General features: G+C 36.6%; 3 protein-coding genes across 3 annotated transcripts in view; all 3 read left to right on the top strand.

Moving 5' to 3' along the window:
- Positions 1–22799, top strand: part of LOC134815910 (sperm-associated antigen 6-like) — a 99644-nt gene that overhangs the window by 17958 nt on the left and 58887 nt on the right. The window lies entirely within an intron of this gene.
- LOC134814803 (uncharacterized) lies at positions 2278–3975 on the top strand. Its single transcript, XM_063823079.1, has one exon. The coding sequence runs from the start codon at positions 2278–2280 to the stop codon at positions 3973–3975; it is 1698 nt and encodes a 565-aa protein (XP_063679149.1).
- On the top strand, positions 6534–8246 carry LOC134814804 (uncharacterized). Its single transcript, XM_063823080.1, has one exon. The coding sequence runs from the start codon at positions 6534–6536 to the stop codon at positions 8244–8246; it is 1713 nt and encodes a 570-aa protein (XP_063679150.1).

Genomic DNA, 22799 nt, shown 5'->3' on the forward strand with positions numbered 1-22799 from the left:
TTACACATCTTCCAATCATACCTTGGCATTATCGCCCGTAGCACTCAACAGCCAAGATATTATTGTATTTTATAATCTCATTGATCACTCTATGCGGAGAGTAAATCTAGCTATAGCATTTCCACTTATCTGCTAGTTCTCTAGTTAGATTAATTGATACCTAATAACTTGAGATTCATTGATTTGATTTTAATGACTAAATTAGAACATTGATATTTGTTTTAACCTTGAAATAATAGATTAATTGTTGAATGCCTTGTAATAACTATTTGATTTATTTGATTTTGACCTTAATTTTTTTAAATAATATGTACATATACATGCGGTATCTAAAAGTGTATAGCGAGCATATTTAACAATTTTATAATCAATGATGTATTGCGAGCAGCTGTGACTTAAATATCGCATGACAATCATATAACTTAAAACTTAAATTTTACTGGAATATAGGGAAAACAAAATTAATGTCAGACCCGTCGCCACTCTCAGCAGTCAACCAGGGCTCATAAAAGCTTAATAGCGCCTGGGTCCTTTCACCAGCTGTGGTAATATGAGTGGCGGTGTGGTCAGATCTAGCTGCTGGCATACTTGACTGCTTGTATCATTTACTTTGAAATCATTATTCGGATATATATTTATTGATTGTTTGTGTATTGAATTGGTGATAAATAGTAAAATTGTCTTTTCTCAAGAAATTGTCTTTTCTCAAATCTCTGCTGTTTCATTGCGTTATTACAAAAATACACTGCTGTCGATTAAACAGATAACGAACGCTACATAAAATGTTAATAATGTGAATCAAATCAAATAATAATGACACAAACATCATAACACGTCATCATAAATATTTATTTTTGACAATAAATAATAATAATAAAACTTTAATGCTAAGTTTGCTGGAGGAATGACAGAGAGATCTCCTCTCTGTGGGGTGGTCACACAATGCAATGGCCCTGTTAAAGCTTAACGTATCTCAACATAGGTGACATAGGTATAAGGTATAAGGTAGGAGGTATAAAAACTCTGTCACTTGTTCAAAAATGTAACTAATCTTGCTAACTAAATAGTTTTAGTCTTTTAGTCACAAAAAGATCGTAAATTAATTAATGACCATCGATCATACACTATTTCCAAAATCGAAATTGTTAATTCACAATGGGTCTTTATACTTGATAACTTCGTCATTTTAAATCTGTTTTGCATAATCTTTTCAGATCATATTTCACATTAATGACCTATATTTCAATCATGTTAGCAAACATAAGCCATTCAATGTTGACTGGGTGTAGCCTCCAAAAACCGAATTTTCAAATTTTGGCAACGGAATCCTCGAATGAGTAGTTACAGTATACCATCTGTAAATTTACAGGTCTCAAATATGAAGCATGGCTCCGTCATAATACTCACATATGTATTATGTATACTGACTTTGACCACAATCCTCATAAAGTGCCTTGTGGCAGGCTGTATTCCATCAGTCTGAAGCAAGCCTGGGTGTGGACGCTATTTTTCAATAAATTGAGGCACTTATTTTAGGTTGAGCTGGGACATTACATATTTGTCTACTTATCACTTATCAGCTGAAGACGATTTAAACTTTAAACATGCATTTTAAAAGCTCCTGCTTGATAAACATTTTGTATCCAAAAGGGGGTGTAAACCCCCCCCCCCCCCCCCCCCCTGAAAAAGTTCAGCGCTAAGCGCGGGGCCGCAGTCGACATCTTTCAGTGATGACATCTTCTTTCTGGTTAAATTTTGGACGTTTGGCTGTAGCTTACTGCCTAGCTTCTTACAGTAACTACTTACTAGTGATAATGATAGTGATTCTAATTTCTAATTGGACCTAAAAATCAGCTTGCTGTTCATTTTTACTCCCTGATTGACACTTTGACTTTTTGCCATTTACAGGGGCTCTCCGAGTCTAAAATTAATGTAAAACTATTAACCCCCGAAACTATAGCGCACCCCCTGCCAAACATCCTGGTTATGCCCTTGTTCGTATCACTTATACGTTTTTGAACAACCTCTTCCAGATAATTATCTGAATTTACTTTAGATTTGGGGTAGCCTGCTTGTTGTGGGGCAGAATACGAGTCCACTTCTTTTATTACATCTTATAAACTCGGTTAGCAGTAATATAATACAAGATTTATTTTTTCTTTACTTGGACATAATGATAAATGATAATAACATTAAACCACATTTGATTGATTAATTAATGATTATAACGATAATAACATTAAACCACATTTATTAATTTTAGTAAATGCGCAGGTCATGTCAGACAACGAGGATCTTTATTGCAATCCACAGTCTAATGTGTTCTTACAAACCCAAAAGCAAAATAAACCTCCAAAAAAGTTAAATGAAAAGAAGAGATTATTTGGAAAAAAACCAGCTCCACAACCAGGAAGTAAAGCAGAGAAACCTCGACCAGCTATTCCAGTCTCTGCAAATCAACAGCTAGGAGATCTTTTCAAAGGTGGCATCACCAGACCATCGGAACTTAGAAAAACAACAATTCCAAGGAGAGAAGCCGACTCTTTTAATGAAAAGGTGGAGAGCCCAGTGATAGATTTCAGAGCACATCTGAAAGCAGTAGCGTCCCCTATCAAAACTGACGCTGAAAATAGGAGTTCTGTAACCAGCGACACAGATATACTTCCACCACTTCCTTCTGGCCTGGATAACAATGAAGAGATCAGCAATGAACAGCCGGATATAAAATCACCCCCAGTTCCTAAGAGAAGTTCAAAACTTTCCATCCGTAGAAGGCCAGTGCCAGTGCCTACTCCAAATAATGGTTCGTCAAGTTCTCAGTCTGAAAATGATCCACTACAAATTGAAAAACCTCAAAATGAAGCTGCAGAATCTTCCAATCCACCGGACGAATTACCAGAAATATTTCCGGACCCTCCTCTAGTCAGAGATGAGGTTGTGATTCCTCGTCCAAAACGACGACTTCTACAAAAGCCTTCAAAGGCGCCAGTAATACCTCTCAGTACGTTCCCAGTGATTATTAGCATAAAGGCAGATACTTTTCCAGACTATATTCCTGAAGATGCGTATCCTGATGGAGATTGCGAGGAAATGTACACTGAGAATGACTTACCATTCCCTGAAGATGCATATCCTGATGGAGATTGTGAGGAAATGTACACCGAGAATGACATACCGTTCCCTGAAGATACGTATCCTGGTGGAGATTGCAATGAAATGTTCACTGAAGACGACTTACCACCTCCAACATCACCATCACTATCACCTCTTTATGATGCTCCTAAAACACTACTTTTTCCTCGTCCACCCGATCAACAAATTGTATGCTCTACAGAACATATTGAAGACGATGATGAGGCATTTTATACTGATGAAGTTTGCGACTACCCAGCATTCAAACAAGTTCCACATTTGAAAGAAGTTGAGCCACCACGACCTCCAGTTACACAGTACGACAATAATGAGGAAGACGAAGAGGATATCTACGAGGATGCAGAGTTCCCATTGATCCAGGAATCCTGTCCAGTTGGTGAATACAATCCTGAACTTGAGGAATGTGAGGATATATATGATGATATTGGAAGCTGCAATGTGCCTGGATTTGAATCTCCAACTCCAGTGAGAGCCCAGCCCTCACCCATGGTTGCTCGTCAGAACTCTGGTCCTCCCTCGTTAGTTCCTCCTCCATCTCTTCCACCTCCTCCTCAACTTCCTGTGTCTGCTCCACCGCCTCCTGCTCCTGCCACCAAACAGAAACAAAAGGGTGGACTCTTTGGAATATTCAAGAAAAGTAAGAAGAAACCATCAGATGACTCACACGATACTTTGGATCTTTCAGTGAATGAGAACCCAGCCGAAGAGGCCCAGCCGAGTAAACAGCCATTGCATGAAGATGAGGATGACGAGTTGTATATTGATGGGGAGGGTTGTGAATATTCTGATGATGACGATGAGCCTATTTATGAGGATCAGTAAAAACATATTAAGAGTATAGAGACCATAACCATGAATTCTCTTTAATTCTTATGTACATATATTATCTTAGTATAATATTTTCCGGGAATTATTTCCCCGAAAAGTCGTGGACACTGGTAACCGATAATTTTCCATAAGGGTTGTCAGAGTATTATGAGGACAGACTGCGAGTCACCTCAGACTGTCTGGCAGGACGTTTCAAAACAAATAACAGTTGCGCTCTATATATTACACACTATACTCTATCATGTCCACGTATCACATTACACATCTTCCAATCATACCTTGGCATTATCGCCCGTAGCACTCAACAGCCAAGATATTATTGTATTTTATAATCTCATTGATCACTCTATGCGGAGAGTAAATCTAGCTATAGCATTTCCACTTATCTGCTAGTTCTCTAGTTAGATTAATTGATACCTAATAACTTGAGATTCATTGATTTGATTTTAATGACTAAATTAGAACCTTGATATTTGTTTTAACCTTGAAATAATAGATTTGTTGAATGCCTTGTAATAACTATTTGATTTATTTGATTTTGACCTTAATTTTTTTAAATAATATGTACATATACATGCGGTATCTAAAAGTGTATAGCGAGCATATTTAACAATTTTATAATCAATGATGTATTGCGAGCAGCTGTGACTTAAATATCGCATGACAATCATATAACTTAAAACTTAAATTTTACTGGAATATAGGGAAAACAAAATTAATGTCAGACCCGTCGCCACTCTCAGCAGTCAACCAGGGCTCATAAAAGCTTAATAGCGCCTGGGTCCTTTCACCAGCTGTGGTAATATGAGTGGCGGTGTGGTCAGATCTAGCTGCTGGCATACTTGACTGCTTGTATCATTTACTTTGAAATCATTATTCGGATATATATTTATTGATTGTTTGTGTATTGAATTGGTGATAAATAGTAAAATTGTCTTTTCTCAAGAAATTGTCTTTTCTCAAATCTCTGCTGTTTCATTGCGTTATTACAAAAATACACTGCTGTCGATTAGAAAGATAACGAACGCTACATAAAATGTTAATAATGTGAATCAAATCAAATAATAATGACACAAACATCATAACACGTCATCATAAATATTTATTTTTGACAATAAATAATAATAATAAAACTTTAATGCTAAGTTTGCTGGAGGAATGACAGAGAGATCTCCTCTCTGTGGGGTGGTCACACAATGCAATGGCCCTGTTAAAGCTTAACGTATCTCAACATAGGTGACATAGGTATAAGGTATAAGGTAGGAGGTATAAAAACTCTGTCACTTGTTCAAAAATGTAACTAATCTTGCTAACTAAATAGTTTAAATTGTTCATCACAAAAAGATCGTAAATTAATTAATGACCATTGATCATCCACTATTTCCAAAATCGAAATTGTTAATTCACAATGGGTCTTTATACTTGATAACTTCGTCATTTTAAATCTGTTTTGCATAATCTTTTCAGATCATATTTCACATTAATGACCTATATTTCAATCATGTTAGCAAACATAAGCCATTCAATGTTGACTGGGTGTAGCCTCCAAAAACCGAATTTTCAAATTTTGGCTACGGAATCCTCGAATGAGTAGTTACAGTATACCATCTGTAAATTTACAGGTCTCAAATATGAAGCATGGCTCCGTCATAATACTCACATATGTATTATGTATACTGACTTTGACCACAATCCTCATAAAGTGCCTTGTGGCAGGCTGTATTCCATCAGTCTGAAGCAAGCCTGGGTGTGGACGCTATTTTTCAATAAATTGAGGCACTTATTTTAGGTTGAGCTGGGACATTACATATTTGTCTACTTATCACTTATCAGCTGAAGACGATTTAAACTTTAAACATGCATTTTAAAAGCTCCTGCTTGATAAACATTTTGTATCCAAAAGGGGGTGTAAACCCCCCCCCCCCCCCCCCCCCCCCCCCCCCCCCCCCCCCCTGAAAAAGTTCAGCGCTAAGCGCGGGGCCGCAGTCGACATCTTTCAGTGATGACATCTTCTTTCTGGTTAAATTTTGGACGTTTGGCTGTAGCTTACTGCCTAGCTTCTTACAGTAACTACTTACTAGTGATAATGATAGTGATTCTAATTTCTAATTGGACCTAAAAATCAGCTTGCTGTTCATTTTTACTCCCTGATTGACACTTTGACTTTTTGCCATTTACAGGGGCTCTCCGAGTCTAAAATTAATGTAAAACTATTAACCCCCGAAACTATAGCGCACCCCCTGCCAAACATCCTGGTTATGCCCTTGTTCGTATCACTTATATGTTTTTGAACAACCTCTTCCAGATAATTATCTGAATTTACTTTAGATTTGGGGTAGCCTGCTTGTTGTGGGGCAGAATACGAGTCCACTTCTTTTATTACATCTTATAATAAACTCAGTTAGCAGTAATATAATACAATATTTATTTTTTCTTTACTTGGACATAATGATAAATGATAATAACATTAAACCACATTTGATTGATTAATTAATGATTATAACGATAATAACATTAAACCACATTTATTAATTTTAGTAAATGCGCAGGTCATGTCAGACAACGAGGATCTTTATTGCAATCCACAGTCTAATGTGTTCTTACAAACCCAAAAGCAAAATAAACCTCCAAAAAAGTTAAATGAAAAGAAGAGATTATTTGGAAAAAAACCAGCTCCACAACCAGGAAGTAAAGCAGAGAAACCTCGACCAGCTATTCCAGTCTCTGCAAATCAACAGCTAGGAGATCTTTTCAAAGGTGGCCTCACCAGACCATCGGAACTTAGAAAAACAACAATTCCAAGGAGAGAAGCCGACTCTTTTAATGAAAAGGTGGAGAGCCCAGTGATAGATTTCAGAGCACATCTGAAAGCAGTAGCGTCCCCTATCAAAACTGACGCTGAAAATAGGAGTTCTGTAACCAGCGACACAGATTTACTTCCACCACTTCCTTCTGGCCTGGATAACAATGAAGAGATCAGCAATGAACAGCCGGATATAAAATCACCCCCAGTTCCTAAGAGAAGTTCAAAACTTTCCATCCGTAATAGGCCAGTGCCAGTGCCAGTGCCTACTCCAAATAATTGTTTGTCAAGTTCTCAGTCTGAAAATGATCCTCTACAAATTGAAAAACCACAAAATGAAGCTAATTCTGCAGAATCTTCCAATCCACCGGACGAATTTCCAGAAATATTTCCGGACCCTCCTCTAGTCAGAGATGAGGTTGTGATTCCTCGTCCAAAACGTAGACTTCTACAAAAGCCTTCAAAGGCGCCAGTAATACCTCTCAGTACGTTCCCAGTGAATATTAGCATAAAGGCAGATACTTTTCCAGACTATATTCCTGAAGATGCGTATCCTGATGGAGATTGCGAGGAAATGTACACTGAGAATGACTTACCGTTCCCTGAAGATGCATATCCTGATGGAGATTGTGAGGAAATGTACACCGAGAATGACATACCGTTCCCTGAAGATGTGTATCCTGATGGAGATTGCGATGAAATGTTCACTGAAGACGACTTACCACCTCCAACATCACCATCACTATCACCTCTTTATGATGCTCCTAAAACACTACTTTTTCCTCGTCCACCCGATCAACAAATATTATGCTCTACAGAAGAACATATTGAAGACGATGATGAGGCATTTTATACTGATGAAGTTTGCGACTACCCAGCATTCAAACAAGTTTCACATTTGAAAGAAGTTGAGCCACCACGACCTCCAGTTCCACAGTACGACAATAATGAGGAAGACGAAGAGGATATCTACGAGGATGCAGAGTTCCCATTGATTCAGGAATCCTGTCCAGTTGGTGATTACAATCCTGAACTTGAGGAATGTGAAGATATATATGATGATATTGGAAGCTGCAATGTGCCTAGATTTGAATCTCCAACTCCAGTGAGAGCCCAGCCCTCACCCATGGTTGCTCGTCAGAACTCTGGTCCTCCCTCGTTAGTTCCTCCTCCATCTCTTCCACCTCCTCCTCAACTTCCTGTGTCTGCTCCACCGCCTCCTGCTCCTGCCACCAAACAGAAACAAAAGGGTGGATTCTTTGGAATATTCAAGAAAAGTAAGAAGAAACCATCAGATGACTCACACGATACTTTGGATCTTTCAGTGAATGAGAACCCAGCCGAAGAGGCCCAGCCGAGTAAACAGCCATTGCATGAATATGAGGATGACGAGTTGTATATTGATGGGGAGGGTTGTGAATATTCTGATGATGACGATGAGCCTATTTATGAGGATCAGTAAAAACATATTAAGAGTATAGAGACCATAACCATGAATTCTCTTTAATTCTTATGTACATATATTATCTTAGTATAATATTTTCCGGGAATTATTTCCCCGAAAAGTCGTGGACACTGGTAACCGATAATTTTCCATAAGGGTTGTCAGAGTATTATGAGGACAGACTGCGAGTCACCTCAGACTGTCTGGCAGGACGTTTCAAAACAAATAACAGTTGCGCTCTATATATTACACACTATACTCTATCATGTGCACGTATCACATTACACATCTTCCAATCATACCTTGGCATTATCGCCCGTAGCACTCAACAGCCAAGATATTATTGTATTTTATAATCTCATTGATCACTCTATGCGGAGAGTAAATCTAGCTATAGCATTTCCACTTATCTGCTAGTTCTCTAGTTAGATTAATTGATACCTAATAACTTGAGATTCATTGATTTGATTTTAATGACTAAATTAGAACCTTGATATTTGTTTTAACCTTGAAATAATAGATTTGTTGAATGCCTTGTAATAACTATTTGATTTATTTGATTTTGACCTTAATTTTTTTAAATAATGTGTACATATACATGCGGTATCTAAAAGTGTATAGCGAGCATATTTAACAATTTTATAATCAATGATGTATTGCGAGCAGCTGTGACTTAAATATCGCATGACAATCATATAACTTAAAACTTAAATTTTACTGGAATATAGGGAAAACAAAATTAATGTCAGACCCGTCGCCACTCTCAGCAGTCAACCAGGGCTCATAAAAGCTTAATAGCGCCTGGGTCCTTTCACCAGCTGTGGTAATATGAGTGGCGGTGTGGTCAGATCTAGCTGCTGGCATACTTGACTGCTTGTATCATTTACTTTGAAATCATTATTCGGATATATATTTATTGATTGTTTGTGTATTGAATTGGTGATAAATAGTAAAATTGTCTTTTCTCAAGAAATTGTCTTTTCTCAAATCTCTGCTGTTTCATTGCGTTATTACAAAAATACACTGCTGTCGATTAAAAAGATAACGAACGCTACATAAAATGTTAATAATGTGAATCAAATCAAATAATAATGACACAAACATCATAACACGTCATCATAAATATTTATTTTTGACAATAAATAATAATAATAAAACTTTAATGCTAAGTTTGCTGGAGGAATGACAGAGAGATCTCCTCTCTGTGGGGTGGTCACACAATGCAATGGCCCTGTTAAAGCTTAACGTATCTCAACATAGGTGACATAGGTATAAGGTATAAGGTAGGAGGTATAAAAACTCTGTCACTTGTTCAAAAATGTAACTAATCTTGCTAACTAAATAGTTTTAATTGTTCGTCACAAAAAGATCGTAAATTAATTAATGACCATCGATCATCCACAATTCACAATTCTTTATAATTGATAACTTCGTCATTTTAAATCTGTTTTGCATAATCTTTTCAGATCATATTTCACATTAATGACCTATATTTCAATCATGTTAGCAAACATAAGCCATTCAATGTTGACTGGGTGTAGCCTCCAAAAACCGAATTTTCAAATTTTGGCAACGGAATCCTCGAATGAGTAGTTACAGTATACCATCTGTAAATTTACAGGTCTCAAATATGAAGCATGGCTCCGTCATAATACTCACATATGTATTATGTATACTGACTTTGACCACAATCCTCATAAAGTGCCTTGTGGCAGGCTGTATTCCATCAGTCTGAAGCAAGCCTGGGTGTGGACGCTATTTTTCAATAAATTGAGGCACTTATTTTAGGTTGAACTGGGACATTACATATTTGTCTACTTATCACTTATCAGCTGAAGACGATTTAAACATTAAACATGCATTTTAAAAGCTCCTGCTTGATAAACATTTTGTATCCAAAAGGGGGTGTAAACCCCCCCCCCCCCCCCCCCCCCCTGAAAAAGTTCAGCGCTAAGCGCGGGGCCGCAGTCGACATCTTTCAGTGATGACATCTTCTTTCTGGTTAAATTTTGGACGTTTGGCTGTAGCTTACTGCCTAGCTTCTTACAGTAACTACTTACTAGTGATAATGATAGTGATTCTAATTTCTAATTGGACCTAAAAATCAGCTTGCTGTTCATTTTTACTCCCTGATTGACACTTTGACTTTTTGCCATTTACAGGGGCTCTCCGAGTCTAAAATTAATGTAAAACTATTAACCCCCGAAACTATAGCGCACCCCCTGCCAAACATCCTGGTTATGCCCTTGTTCGTATCACTTATATGTTTTTGAACAACCTCTTCCAGATAATTATCTGAATTTACTTTAGATTTGGGGTAGCCTGCTTGTTGTGGGGCAGAATACGAGTCCACTTCTTTTATTACATCTTATAATAAACTCAGTTAGCAGTAATATAATACAAGATTTATTTTTTTCTTTACTTGGACATAATGATAAATGATAATAACATTAAACCACATTTGATTGATTAATTAATGATTATAACGATAATAACATTAAACCACATTTATTAATTTTAGTAAATGCGCAGGTCATGTCAGACAACGAGGATCTTTATTGCAATCCACAGTCTAATGTGTTCTTACAAACCCAAAAGCAGAATAAACCTCCAAAAAAGTTAAATGAAAAGAAGAGATTATTTGGAAAAAAACCAGCTCCACAACCAGGAAGTAAAGCAGAGAAACCTCGACCAGCTATTCCAGTCACTGCAAATCAACAGATAGGAGATCTTTTCAAAGGTGGCCTCACCAGACCATCGGAACTTAGAAAAACAACAATTCCAAGGAGAGAAGCCGACTCTTTTAATGAAAAGGTGGAGAGCCCAGTGATAGATTTCAGAGCACATCTGAAAGCAGTAGCGTCCCCTATCAAAACTGACGCTGAAAATAGGAGTTCTGTAACCAGCGACACAGATTTACTTCCACCACTTCCTTCTGGCCTGGATAACAATGAAGAGATCAGCAATGAACAGCCGGATATAAAATCACCCCCAGTTCCTAAGAGAAGTTCAAAACTTTCCATCCGTAGAAGGCCAGTGCCAGTGCCAGTGCCTACTCCAAATAATGGTTCGTCAAGTTCTCAGTCTGAAAATGATCCACTACAAATTGAAAAACCTCAAAATGAAGCTAATTCTGCAGAATCTTCCAATCCACCGGACGAATTACCAGAAATATTTCCGGACCCTCCTCTAGTCAGAGATGAGGTCGTGATTCCTCATCCAAAACGGCGACTTCTACAAAAGCCTTCAAAGGCACCAGTAATACCTCTCAGTACGTTCCCAGTGAATATTAGCATAAAGGCAGATACTTTTCCAGACTATATTCCTGAAGATGCGTATCCTGATGGAGATTGTGAGGAAATGTACACTGAGAATGACTTACCGTTCCCTGAAGATGCGTATCTTGATCAAGATTGTGAAGAAATGTACACCGAGAATGACTTACCATTGCCTGAAAATGCATATCCTGATGGAGATTGTGAGGAAATGTACACTGAGAATGACTTACCGTTCCCTGAAGATGTGTATCCTGATGGAGATTGCGAGGAAATGTACACTGAGAATGACTTACCGTTCCCTGAAGATGCGTATCCTGATGGAGATTGTGAGGAAATGTACACCGAGAATGACTTACCGTTCCCTGAAGATACGTATCCTGGTGGGGATTGCGATGAAATGTTCACTGAAGACGACTTACCACCTCCAACATCACCATCACTATCACCTCTTTATGATGCTCCTAAAACACTACGTTTTCCTCGTCCACCCGATCAACAAATAGTATGCTCTACAGAAGAACATATTGAAGACGATGATGAGGCATTTTATACTGATGAAGTTTGCGACTACCCAGCATTCAAACAAGTTTCACATTTGAAAGAAGTTGAGCCACCACGACCTCCAGTTACACAGTACGACAATAATGAGGAAGACGAAGAGGATATCTACGAGGATGCAGAGTTCCCATTGATTCAGGAATCCTGTATAGTTGGTGAATACAATCCAGAACTTGAGGAATGCGAGGATATATATGATGATATTGGAAGCTGCAATGTGCCTGGATTTGAATCTCCAACTCCAGTGAGAGCCCAGCCCTCACCCATGGTTGCTCGTCAGAACTCTGGTCCTCCCTCGTTAGTTCCTCCTCCATCTCTTCCACCTCCTCCTCAACTTCCTGTGTCTGCTCCACCGCCTCCTGCTCCTGCCACCAAACAGAAACAAAAGGGTGGACTCTTTGGAATATTCAAGAAAAGTAAGAAGAAACCATCAGATGACTCACATGATACTTTGGATCTTTCAGTGAATGAGAACCCAGCCGAAGAGGCCCAGCCGAGTAAACAGCCATTGCATGAAGATGAGGATGACGAGTTGTATATTGATGGGGAGGGTTGCGAATATTCTGATGATGACGATGAGCCTATTTATGAGGATCAGTAAAAAAAATATTAAGAGTATAGAGACCATAACCATGAATTCTCTTTAATTCTTATCCACATATATTATCTTAGTTTATACTGTCAATGATCACTCTATGCGGAGAGTAAAATCTAGCTATTACCTAATAACTTGAGATTTTCAGACTTCATCATTCCTTAGTATTTAATTTGAGTTTTTAATGTAAAAATGGAGTTATTAAATGAAATGTAAAAACAATCTCGATAGATTGACTGATTTAATTAGATTAGATTAGATTGACTAATGTAATTTTTATGATTAAATTAGAACCTTAATATTTATTTTTAAAGCTTTAAATAGATTTGTTGATTGTGTTGTAATAACAATTGGATTGGATTGATTATGAAGATTTTGAAGATTGAATTTGAACCTTTTTTTTTTATTTCTGCTGTATCATTGCGTTGACTTACAAAAATAAGAAGATAAACAAACAAGAATAGAAATTTTAATGCAATGTCAATCAATCTGACTGAATCATGATTTGACTTATTTTTAAGATTTCAACTCTTTATAACTGAGCGCCCTATATAATGAATACTTTGTCTAGCGATGGCTCAGCCAGCGATTTTATAGGTTTTGATTTTTAGATGCTGTTATCAATGCTGATTGGTTGAGCAGTAATTTCAATTAGTAATGTATGCGTAATAGGTAAAGTAGTCGCACTGATAAATCACAGATTGGCTACTCAGACTCTAATAATTGCGGACAACCAAATATAATGTTAAGCATGTTTTACGCTAAAATAAAAATCGAAATATAAAATATTCTAGAAATTTGATACACTGATCAACTTGCTCATGCTGACATAGCATACTTTTTAAATACATCTAACACCATTACATTATAGTATATATACTATAATATAATCTAACACCATTACATTATAGTATATATACTATAATGTAATGGTGTTAGATGTATTTACTATAATATTATATATACATTATATTATAGTATTAAGTAAAACTTTTCTTGGCCAAAATCCCGGTCCCGGTCTTAATTCTGGTCCCGGCACTTTTTTCCAGTCCCAGTCCCGGCCAAAAAAGCGGTGCCAGTCTAGCCTTCAATGTCTTTGCGACTCATAAACAATACTCCAATCCGGATTTTACATAATCTTGGATAGTCATGACACATTACAGACGGTACATTGATTAAATATAATGAATCACCGCTAAGATGCGCTGAAGTCTTGCAGAATCATCATTGTGAGATAAACTAATTTAAGAATTTAGCGTAATTGCATGAAACGTTGGTAATCTTGGATAGTCATGACTCTTTACAGACGGTACATTGATGAAATATAATGAATCGCCGCTAAGATGCGCTGAAGTCTTGCAGAATCATCATTGTGAGATAAACTAATTTAAGAATTTAGCGTAACTGCATGAAACGTTGGTAATCTTGGATAGTCATGACTCTTTACAGACGGTGCATTGATTAAATATAATGAATCGCCGCTAAGATGCGCTCGACCAGTTAATCATGATACTCGTTATTAATTGGTTTTAAGACGGCAAGGAATTCAGTTCGACATTTGTTAACCAATTGTGTCAGTAAATCATTACCAAGGCTGCTACCAAAACGTTTTCTTGAGAGTTGATGCTTTTAATTTTGATCAAGTTTTATTAGAGATCAAGTTTTCGCTAATTTTTATGAACATTCAGATTTGATCAATGGGGAATCAAGGGAAGGTGATTCGTTCGATATTTGGTTAATCGCTGTCACGTATCAAAACAAACTGGATCCACCTCTTCAATTTCAATTACATGCATTTTAAATGTTTTGAGTTCTTGAATCTTGATCTAACTTTATTCAACTTTCGGTCTTGAAATGGCGTTTCCACTTCATGTTTTCATCCCAGTACGTAGTAATCTAGCAAATATAACATAGTTTTTATGTGACTGCACCATAGAAAACACGTCACGAGTAGAATATGGTCGGAAATATCCAACATAAGATCAGCGTTAAATCATGAATGTACAGTGCTGTACATTTATATTCGTTCTCATTCCGTCCATCGGTAATTTCCTGAAGTGGCTGCACAGTGCACTGTATTCTATTATTATGAGTGTTCGTGTTACTCATCCAAAACTTTCGCTTTTTATTGCAAATCCCCTTCTATTCTTGTTACAGTGTAGGATGTAAAATAATTTTTGTGACGCGCTGATTTATGTTTACGATAAGTTTAATTTTTCAACCCTCACTGTAATATGACGCGCGCGCTGGCTACCGCGCGCGTGTTTATGATCGTTGGGCCCACCCAAAGCATGGGCCCACCCAAAAATGTTACAATGTAACGACTAGAAATTCCTGACCCTTGTCTTGGGCTTCCAATAATTTAGTAATATGTATCTAGGACTGAGAATCAGTAAAATCAAAAGTCACTCGAAATCGCTGAAATTACAAGGACAAATCTGGACAAATATGATTTTTCTTTGTTGGGTCGTATACTTTTAATACTTTAAGGAACTTTGAAATTCGTGCCCTAAATCTTGAATATCGTACACAAACTTTCTACCCCTAGATCATCAGGCCTCAAAACATTGGATTCTTCCCAGCGATGGCAACGGATCCCTATTTGGGGTGACGTACCCGGTGCCGGCTGTATTTAATGATCTAAGTACCTGGCTGCTCCTAAAATTAAAATTCATGTAATTATGAAAAATCAAGCTTAAAGTTAAAGGTAATCTCTGAGACCACGCATTTACTAGTAATAGTGTTACTAATACATTTAACCTTCAAAAAATATTATATAATCTATGAAATAAATCCAGAATGACTTTGATGCCCAGTTCCAAGTAAGGATGGATCTCTTCAAGACGAATTTCCCGTTTCTAAGAATCTACGTGATCATAATCATGATGATAATGCGACCACTAAATCAACAGCAGTATTGGCTGCTTGATTGGTTAAAATTCATGACATCCACCCACGACGAATCACAATGCCACACAGGACACAGGTAGAGCTCATTAAATCTGAGTTTCAAGGTTTGTCATACATTGAGTACTTGATAATGATTTGGACATTTCGTTTCTTTCATAACCTGTGTGCTGTGTCTTCCCCGTCTCTGATGACTCAGTCAACATTCAATCTGTTAATTAGACTACAATCAACCGTTACGTCATTCATGTTAAATTGTCCTAACGTAAAAATTGAAAATATAACTGCCGTTGTAATCAATTTACACTTTTCGTAGTCAACAGCTTCCCGACTTGAATACATATCAATATTTTGGGAGGCTTCATAAATTTATCTTTATCAACGTTTTGACTTGTTTAAGTACTGAAATACACATAATCAAAACCAAAATTAGTTAACGAAATGACAGAAGAAACTACGATTTTCTAGTTATGGTGTATAAAATATTAGCTTATACATTCTTCGCATTTTTTTCTGATGGCTAATGACATATCTGCAGGGAATGAAAATCTTAGTTTGTTATACTAATAATATATAGACAGGGTGAAGAATCACTCAAGATATATCAGTCTGATTATCACAGAGTTGCAGCAATTTAGTATATTTATAAGAATTCACTAGCTCTCCAACGGCAACAGGTCTATTCTAATTGACCATTTCACCTGTCTAATATTAAGCATATTTATGGATGATTATTATAATTAATACATATCACTCTACACTGGACTATCAGGTGACTAAGTTTAACACGTTCCCTAGATGGACATTTCAAACCCCTTACCCTGACCCCAACACTAACCCTAACCCGATCCCTAACTGAGAACTCAGGCATTTGCTAAACCCTAACCCTAACGAGAAATTTGACTAATCAGCGTTCAAAAATACATTGTTCTACGTTGGGTTCAACTGCCGGGGACCATTATAGAAAATCTCAACATTTCAGTGTAGATTGATTTAGAACGCTCTATATTTATTTATAACAAGGATATTTATTTATAGCGCTATTAATGTTAGCTGATACATGTTTAGTGAGATTTATGGTAAAAGAAAAAACCCTCTTTGTTTTTGGCTACGACTTTTTAAAGTGCTAAATTCATCAATGAGTATATAATTAATTTTATTTGATTCCCTTAACTTAATAATAGTGTCACCATCATTGGAGTGATCATTTTTAAGTTTGGCTTCGTGGATTGATAAAAAATACAGGTAGGTTAAAAATTAAGCTAATATTTTTTGCTAACATTAATAATTCGAAAATTGAATGCTTTAGGTCATTTCTTCATAAGTTTTATATATATAAATTAGTTATGATGATGATTAATCACTCTACACAAGACTGTCTCGTGGTTTTTTAACACGTTCTCTAAGTGACCCTGAATGACTATTCGAAACCTTAACAGTTAACCCTCTAATCTGATTCCAACCCTACCCCTAACCCAATCCCTAATTAAAGCCATACTGAAACCCTAACCCTAACGAGAAATTAGACCAAAAACTAGAAAATAGTTCCCAGAAAATAGTTCTGGGAACTATTATCTAGTTCCCAGAAAATATTCTTAATACGCCAAATGAAGGATTTCATTGCCGAGAAAAGCATTTCACTGCGGTTTTGGGAGGTGTTTTGCTTAGGAGTTATGTTCGGCCAAGTGTTAGGTGTTAGACTTAAGATAATGTTGTAACGTTTTTATGGATTTGGGTTTCCGTCAGAGCCACCTACATTAATATACAATTTAGTTAATAAGGTGACAGCGAGCGTCAAGTAATGAAATTGAATAATCGTCCTAATCACTAATACTGATAGTGACTACGTATGTCGATTTTCGAGTGAAACATAGGTATTGCATAACCATCAGATTACTAAAACAAATGTTATCTTTTGATAAGGATCTTCTAAGTCTAAAAAGAAATTAAATACATTCAGATACTTGAGAAAAATGGCGCAAGCAGCACGGCAGACTATTCACTAATTTTACGTTGACGCATACATTAGCAATAGCAAGTTGTCCGCAGTTGCGGTACCACGTATATTTATTTTCCGCGAACTTGAAGCAGTTCTTCTCGAATTTCAAAGAAAATAGAGTCAGTTTCAACCTGGGACATGATTAGTAGACATTTCTAACTGTGAAAATCAGTGTTGGGCAGATCATTCATTACGTCTTATTTCCATTCTACGGCTTACAATTTTATTATTTAGCAGTATTTGTGCGCATGTACAATTTTCACATGATCGTTGATTCTCCGTCATGCATACACCTAGTGATGTCCATAATAGTAGCTGTTCTCCTGCAAGCAAGCCAATTAGTACTTTAGTAACAGTACAACTACATCACACGTGCAGGCCTTTGGTGAGGGTCGCCGTCCTTTTCTTCTCTTTCTCTATTCATTTGCAACTGTAATATTTGCGTATGCCCTCTTCGGCTCTTCGGCGGAGTTCCATAGTGACTCGTATTGGATTCAATTTGAAATAAAATATTGCGGAGACACCATAACTTTTTAGGTCATTTTAAATCTACTCGCTGATGGACACATCTAGTTAAACAGGATGGACACATCTAGTTAAACAGGTAGTAATAGTATACATCTAGTTAAAGGGTAGGATTGTACCACTCACTAAATGGACTGATTTGGGTGAACTCTGATTAATCCCTTGATGCTAGTAGTAGTGGCGATGCTTCTCAACTGTTCTAAAACCATTTTGCCTGTTTATATTCGATTGGGAAACCCGAAACTCCAATTTATTTCGGAGAATTTTGCGAATGGAGGCTGCCGCAAATGGTTACACAATTTAATCAGCCTCACAGGGCGGTTAAAACCTTGTCAACCTGTCAAAATTATCAATTTGACCAAATAAAGCATACTTTCAATGAGTGGAACCGGAACTTTATTTATAAAGTACCCAGAAGTGAGCTTGCTAGCACGATACGTTGTTGAAGCGTGCAACCGCGAACCTAATTCCCATATAGTAGCCCACCATCTACCATTTCAACTACTTGACCATCACATGATGATGTCACTATCACAAAATTGCATGCTCAATCCTGTCAAATGCTGTCCAATCTTGTCCCATCCTTAATCCTGTCCAATTCTATCCAATCCTGTTCCATCACCAGTCTGTTAAATTCTCCTACCTAGACAAATTAATTTTTGTGCATGACGAATTGTCGAAGCCAGGTGGCTTTTGATTTATTAAAGTGTAAGAATTATTTTAATTTCAGTATCTAGCCATGTCTGGTGCAATATTTTACTTTTTATGACGGATCGTATTTTAGTTAAATCAAATATTAGCTTATGTTGAAACTAAATGCCTGTTGTCACATTTCCGTGACGGAGATTTTATACTTTGCCCGATCATTAAATTAAAGTAAAGCTTCTCTAATCAAATTCGAAGAACAGTTCAAATCTGCAAAGTCTAGACGTTGACTAAATACTTTAATACCATCTCAAGCACGACTGGTACGCGGGTATAAGGTTGACATTCGCTCACTCAAATCTGTCAGCTCTGCAGCCTTCGATTCTTTAAATTCAGTCGTTTTAAAATAGCATGTTTTAATAATGTGCGTTTATTAAAACTAATTGATCGTGATTCAGACCTAGAAGTTTGTGCGAAATCTTGCATAAACATATATGTGGAAAAAATTGTGCAGCATATTTATTTATAGTTTATGTACATGAGGTAATACAGTGTTATAAAGTAGTAGGTTTCCAGAGGTATTACTAATTTAATTAATTAGTTTATGTACAAAATTTGAAAATAAATAAAGACGTATTTGTTATGACAACTTAAACAAAGGGGACTTTTTTTCTTCCCCAACTATAAATACGAATATTTTAATTTTGCAACGTGCATTATATTTAATTGACAGCTGTCGACTAATAGTAATAACTTGTCAAAAATGACTCAAAACTTGTAGGGTTGTAATGTTTGCACAGTTCGTTTCTGGCCGTTTCTCTCTCGACTTAAAGTTCTAACAGTGACGAGTTTCACTTTCAGGTCTTGATTTCAGGTCAAATTTCTGTAATTAGCCAGTATAATATAAATTTGCGTTTGTAAGACCGCTTCAGGGCTTTATTTCAAAACAAGAAAGTTACCGCTGGACAGTGTCCACGGGGTCACATACCTAATAAATTGTAAACAATTTTCTGTTTCAGGGAGTTAACTTCTCAAGCCAACACAAAATCGCTGTAAACTATGTTAAGTGATTTGATTTTGCATTGAAATGTTATTTTTTATTCATATCATGAAATTATGATGCGGGTGAAATTTAACAATAAAATCAAAAATCGTTTATCAACGTCCTGAATATGCCAAGGAGGTCCTTTGAAGAAAAAACTTAACTCTGGCACAAAGAAACCGTGATGTTCCGGATTAAGGAATGATAATTATGTTTTTCAGCCTCCTGGACTTCTAGGTCTAATCAGTAAATAGTTCACGAAAATTGGGCCTATAAAGTTTAACATGATGTTGATGTATGACTATATAATAATATGTTTCTTGACGGAGCCTAGAAACATTAGTCTTTATTCATCCATTTCCTGGGCTGTCACCTGTCAGTTGTACGTGCTTTGATACATTCCAAGTTGTTATACTATTTTCAAACTCTCGATAACCAGATCAGACTTGGAAGTCTGAAACTCAGTAATGAGTTTTTATTTCTTTTTTGGGAATGGAGACCTTACTTCCTCCAAAAATGAAACTCCAAACTGCATTTACCTAGAATTTTCCATCGATCACCCACAAACACCCTTTTCATCCTTCAAGGCTATTTGTCCAGCTGAACAGTGAACATGGAGAAAGGTTGTGTGAGATGTTATTCCTCTAAGTCTATACACTTGCCAATAAAGTGCGAGAAAATTACATCTGATAAGATATGTTCAACAGTCGACCGGGATTAAATTCCTGACTGGGAATAAGATGTTATGTTGATGAATGTTGCCGGGGCAAGGAAATGACACCGGGAACTTATAGCCTTTATCAGTAGCATTACTGAAGCCTAGAAAGTGTCCATCATTAAAATCTAATTTCGCACAATCTGAAATTGTCTGCATAACTGAAATTGACCGCATAACTTTAATTCCGAATAATTTTGCTCAGCCACAACTGCCACATACATTTGCATAATTTTGTTAATGAAAACTTGTCAAAATTTGGAACATTTTGAGTCTCTTGCGTAGGAAAATGTAAAATTTTTTGAATTTTAGCGTTGGGAGCTTTTGGGCGGGTTAATCGGCATTATTTGTGACATCGCGGAAAAATGTCTCATTTTTCGTGTGCTAATGTGGGACTTGGTAGATCATAGATGGTCATTTGTTTGGTTGTCATAGCTTATTACCGACACTGAACTTGTTTACAAATAGCTTGTCAGTCGCTCTTAGCGATAGTTGTAATGTACTGTGTTTTAAACGACCGGCTCACAGACTAGAAGTAATAGTTTGTAACCGTTGATAATCTTATAGACTTTAGCTTGCTTACTTTCCAACTTCTGACCAAACCAAGCTTGAGACTTTATAAAATAATTATCGGCTAGCACAGAAAGTTTGTCATCAAGATACATCAAGAAATACAGCTATTGACCAATCATTTTGCAGTACCGACCAAAAAGCTTATCACATTCATATACAAAGAATTATCATTCCTAAATTTCAATTTTAACACAGGACAGTAGCAAAAATAGTATGTTGAAAAAAACTGCAACTGAATTGTGATAGCTGAATCTTAAAATCAGCTTAAATTTAGGCTTTATTCTGCCTTAGATATGAGCGGTATAACTAAATTTGACTCAGTTATTGAGTTAAATAGTAATCGGAATTCTAGTATAGTAGGTCCAAATTATCATTCAAAGAGTCTGTGTAACTTCTCCGCCAACTTTATTTGTTGTGGTATTTTTGATATGATAAAATTATAATTTCCGAGGAGATGGATCTCTCGAGATTCTCAATTTAAATCACCGCAGATTGCTAAATCCAACTCATATGTGCCGGATATTGTGATCTGACTTCACCAATACTCCATCAAATCTGAACTAAAGCTATAATGTATGATTTTAGCTACTTGTCTGCACTTAATGTTAACCCATCTCCGACAAATTGGGTGCTTAGTGGTGTTGAAGTATCGCATTTCGTGTGATGTTCCACCGTCGCAAATAAAATTCATTTGTCGAGAACTTTTAAAAAGAAACAACATGTGTTTAGCACCAAACAATCAGTGTACCAACTAATAACTATGTTGCAATCTTTTATTGTCTCTCTATTATTTGGCATGATTTTATTCTCCAGATCTCAGGATATCTGTCAGCGGCAAATTACAGTTGATTCGTAATTAAGTCGCAACATAATAGTTGGTACTAACTTAAAAGGAACTCAACATCATATTACTATGTTACAAATCGTCGCGTGAGGATTTTCCTGTGCCCACTGATTATCAAGTATTCTTATTAGTTATTCCAACATTTGTTAATGCGAATGCTTTCTGTCAGGGGATGGCCTTCAAGTTCGGTGATTAATGACCTTAGAAGATAAAGTACTGAAGGGTTTTTTTTGCAAAAAAGAAGAATCTTATAGTTATTTTTAAATAGAGGCCAATGAGAATTGCTTCGTTATTTTCTAATGTAATTTTGAGTAACGGGCGTTTGGTGTAGCAGTTATTAGAAACTATCAGTGCTGGTTCTCTCAATGCCCTGCCCATGCAATGAAATAACGCTCCCCCCTCTCCCACCCCCGGTATTTTTGGAGATTGAAGCGGCATAGTGGCCACTCATTTTCGGTGTAAATACTTCAGTCGCTCTCAGCCACATAATTATTGGTGAAATTTGATGACCAATTGTGAATTGGCGATTCATTATTCAAGCTACGTCCTGTCATATCGATGTAAATTGATGAAGCGGTATTCATCAATGTTGCATTCAACTGGTTGTACTCTTTTCCTTTATATTTATTCCCTTTTAGTTTTAAATTATAATGTCGTATTTTCATTTCCAGTCTTGACATTGAATGAAACGTACCAAAACTGAGATAAAGTTAGTGCCTTAACTCAAGAAATGAGGAATGTTTAAAATAATCTAAAGATCGTTGTTTTATTTCAAGAATTACATTAAAATTTAGGAAATTGGATGTGTTCAGGTCCATCTAAAATATTTTTCGCTAGAAACTATAATTAGATTACCATGAAAGCATTGTTCAAAACTCGGCCAGGTAGAC

The sequence above is a fragment of the Bolinopsis microptera genome, chromosome 5 (genome assembly GCF_026151205.1).
Source record: "Bolinopsis microptera isolate Bmic1 chromosome 5, MBARI_Bmic_1.0, whole genome shotgun sequence".
Lineage (NCBI taxonomy): Eukaryota > Metazoa > Ctenophora > Tentaculata > Lobata > Bolinopsidae > Bolinopsis > Bolinopsis microptera.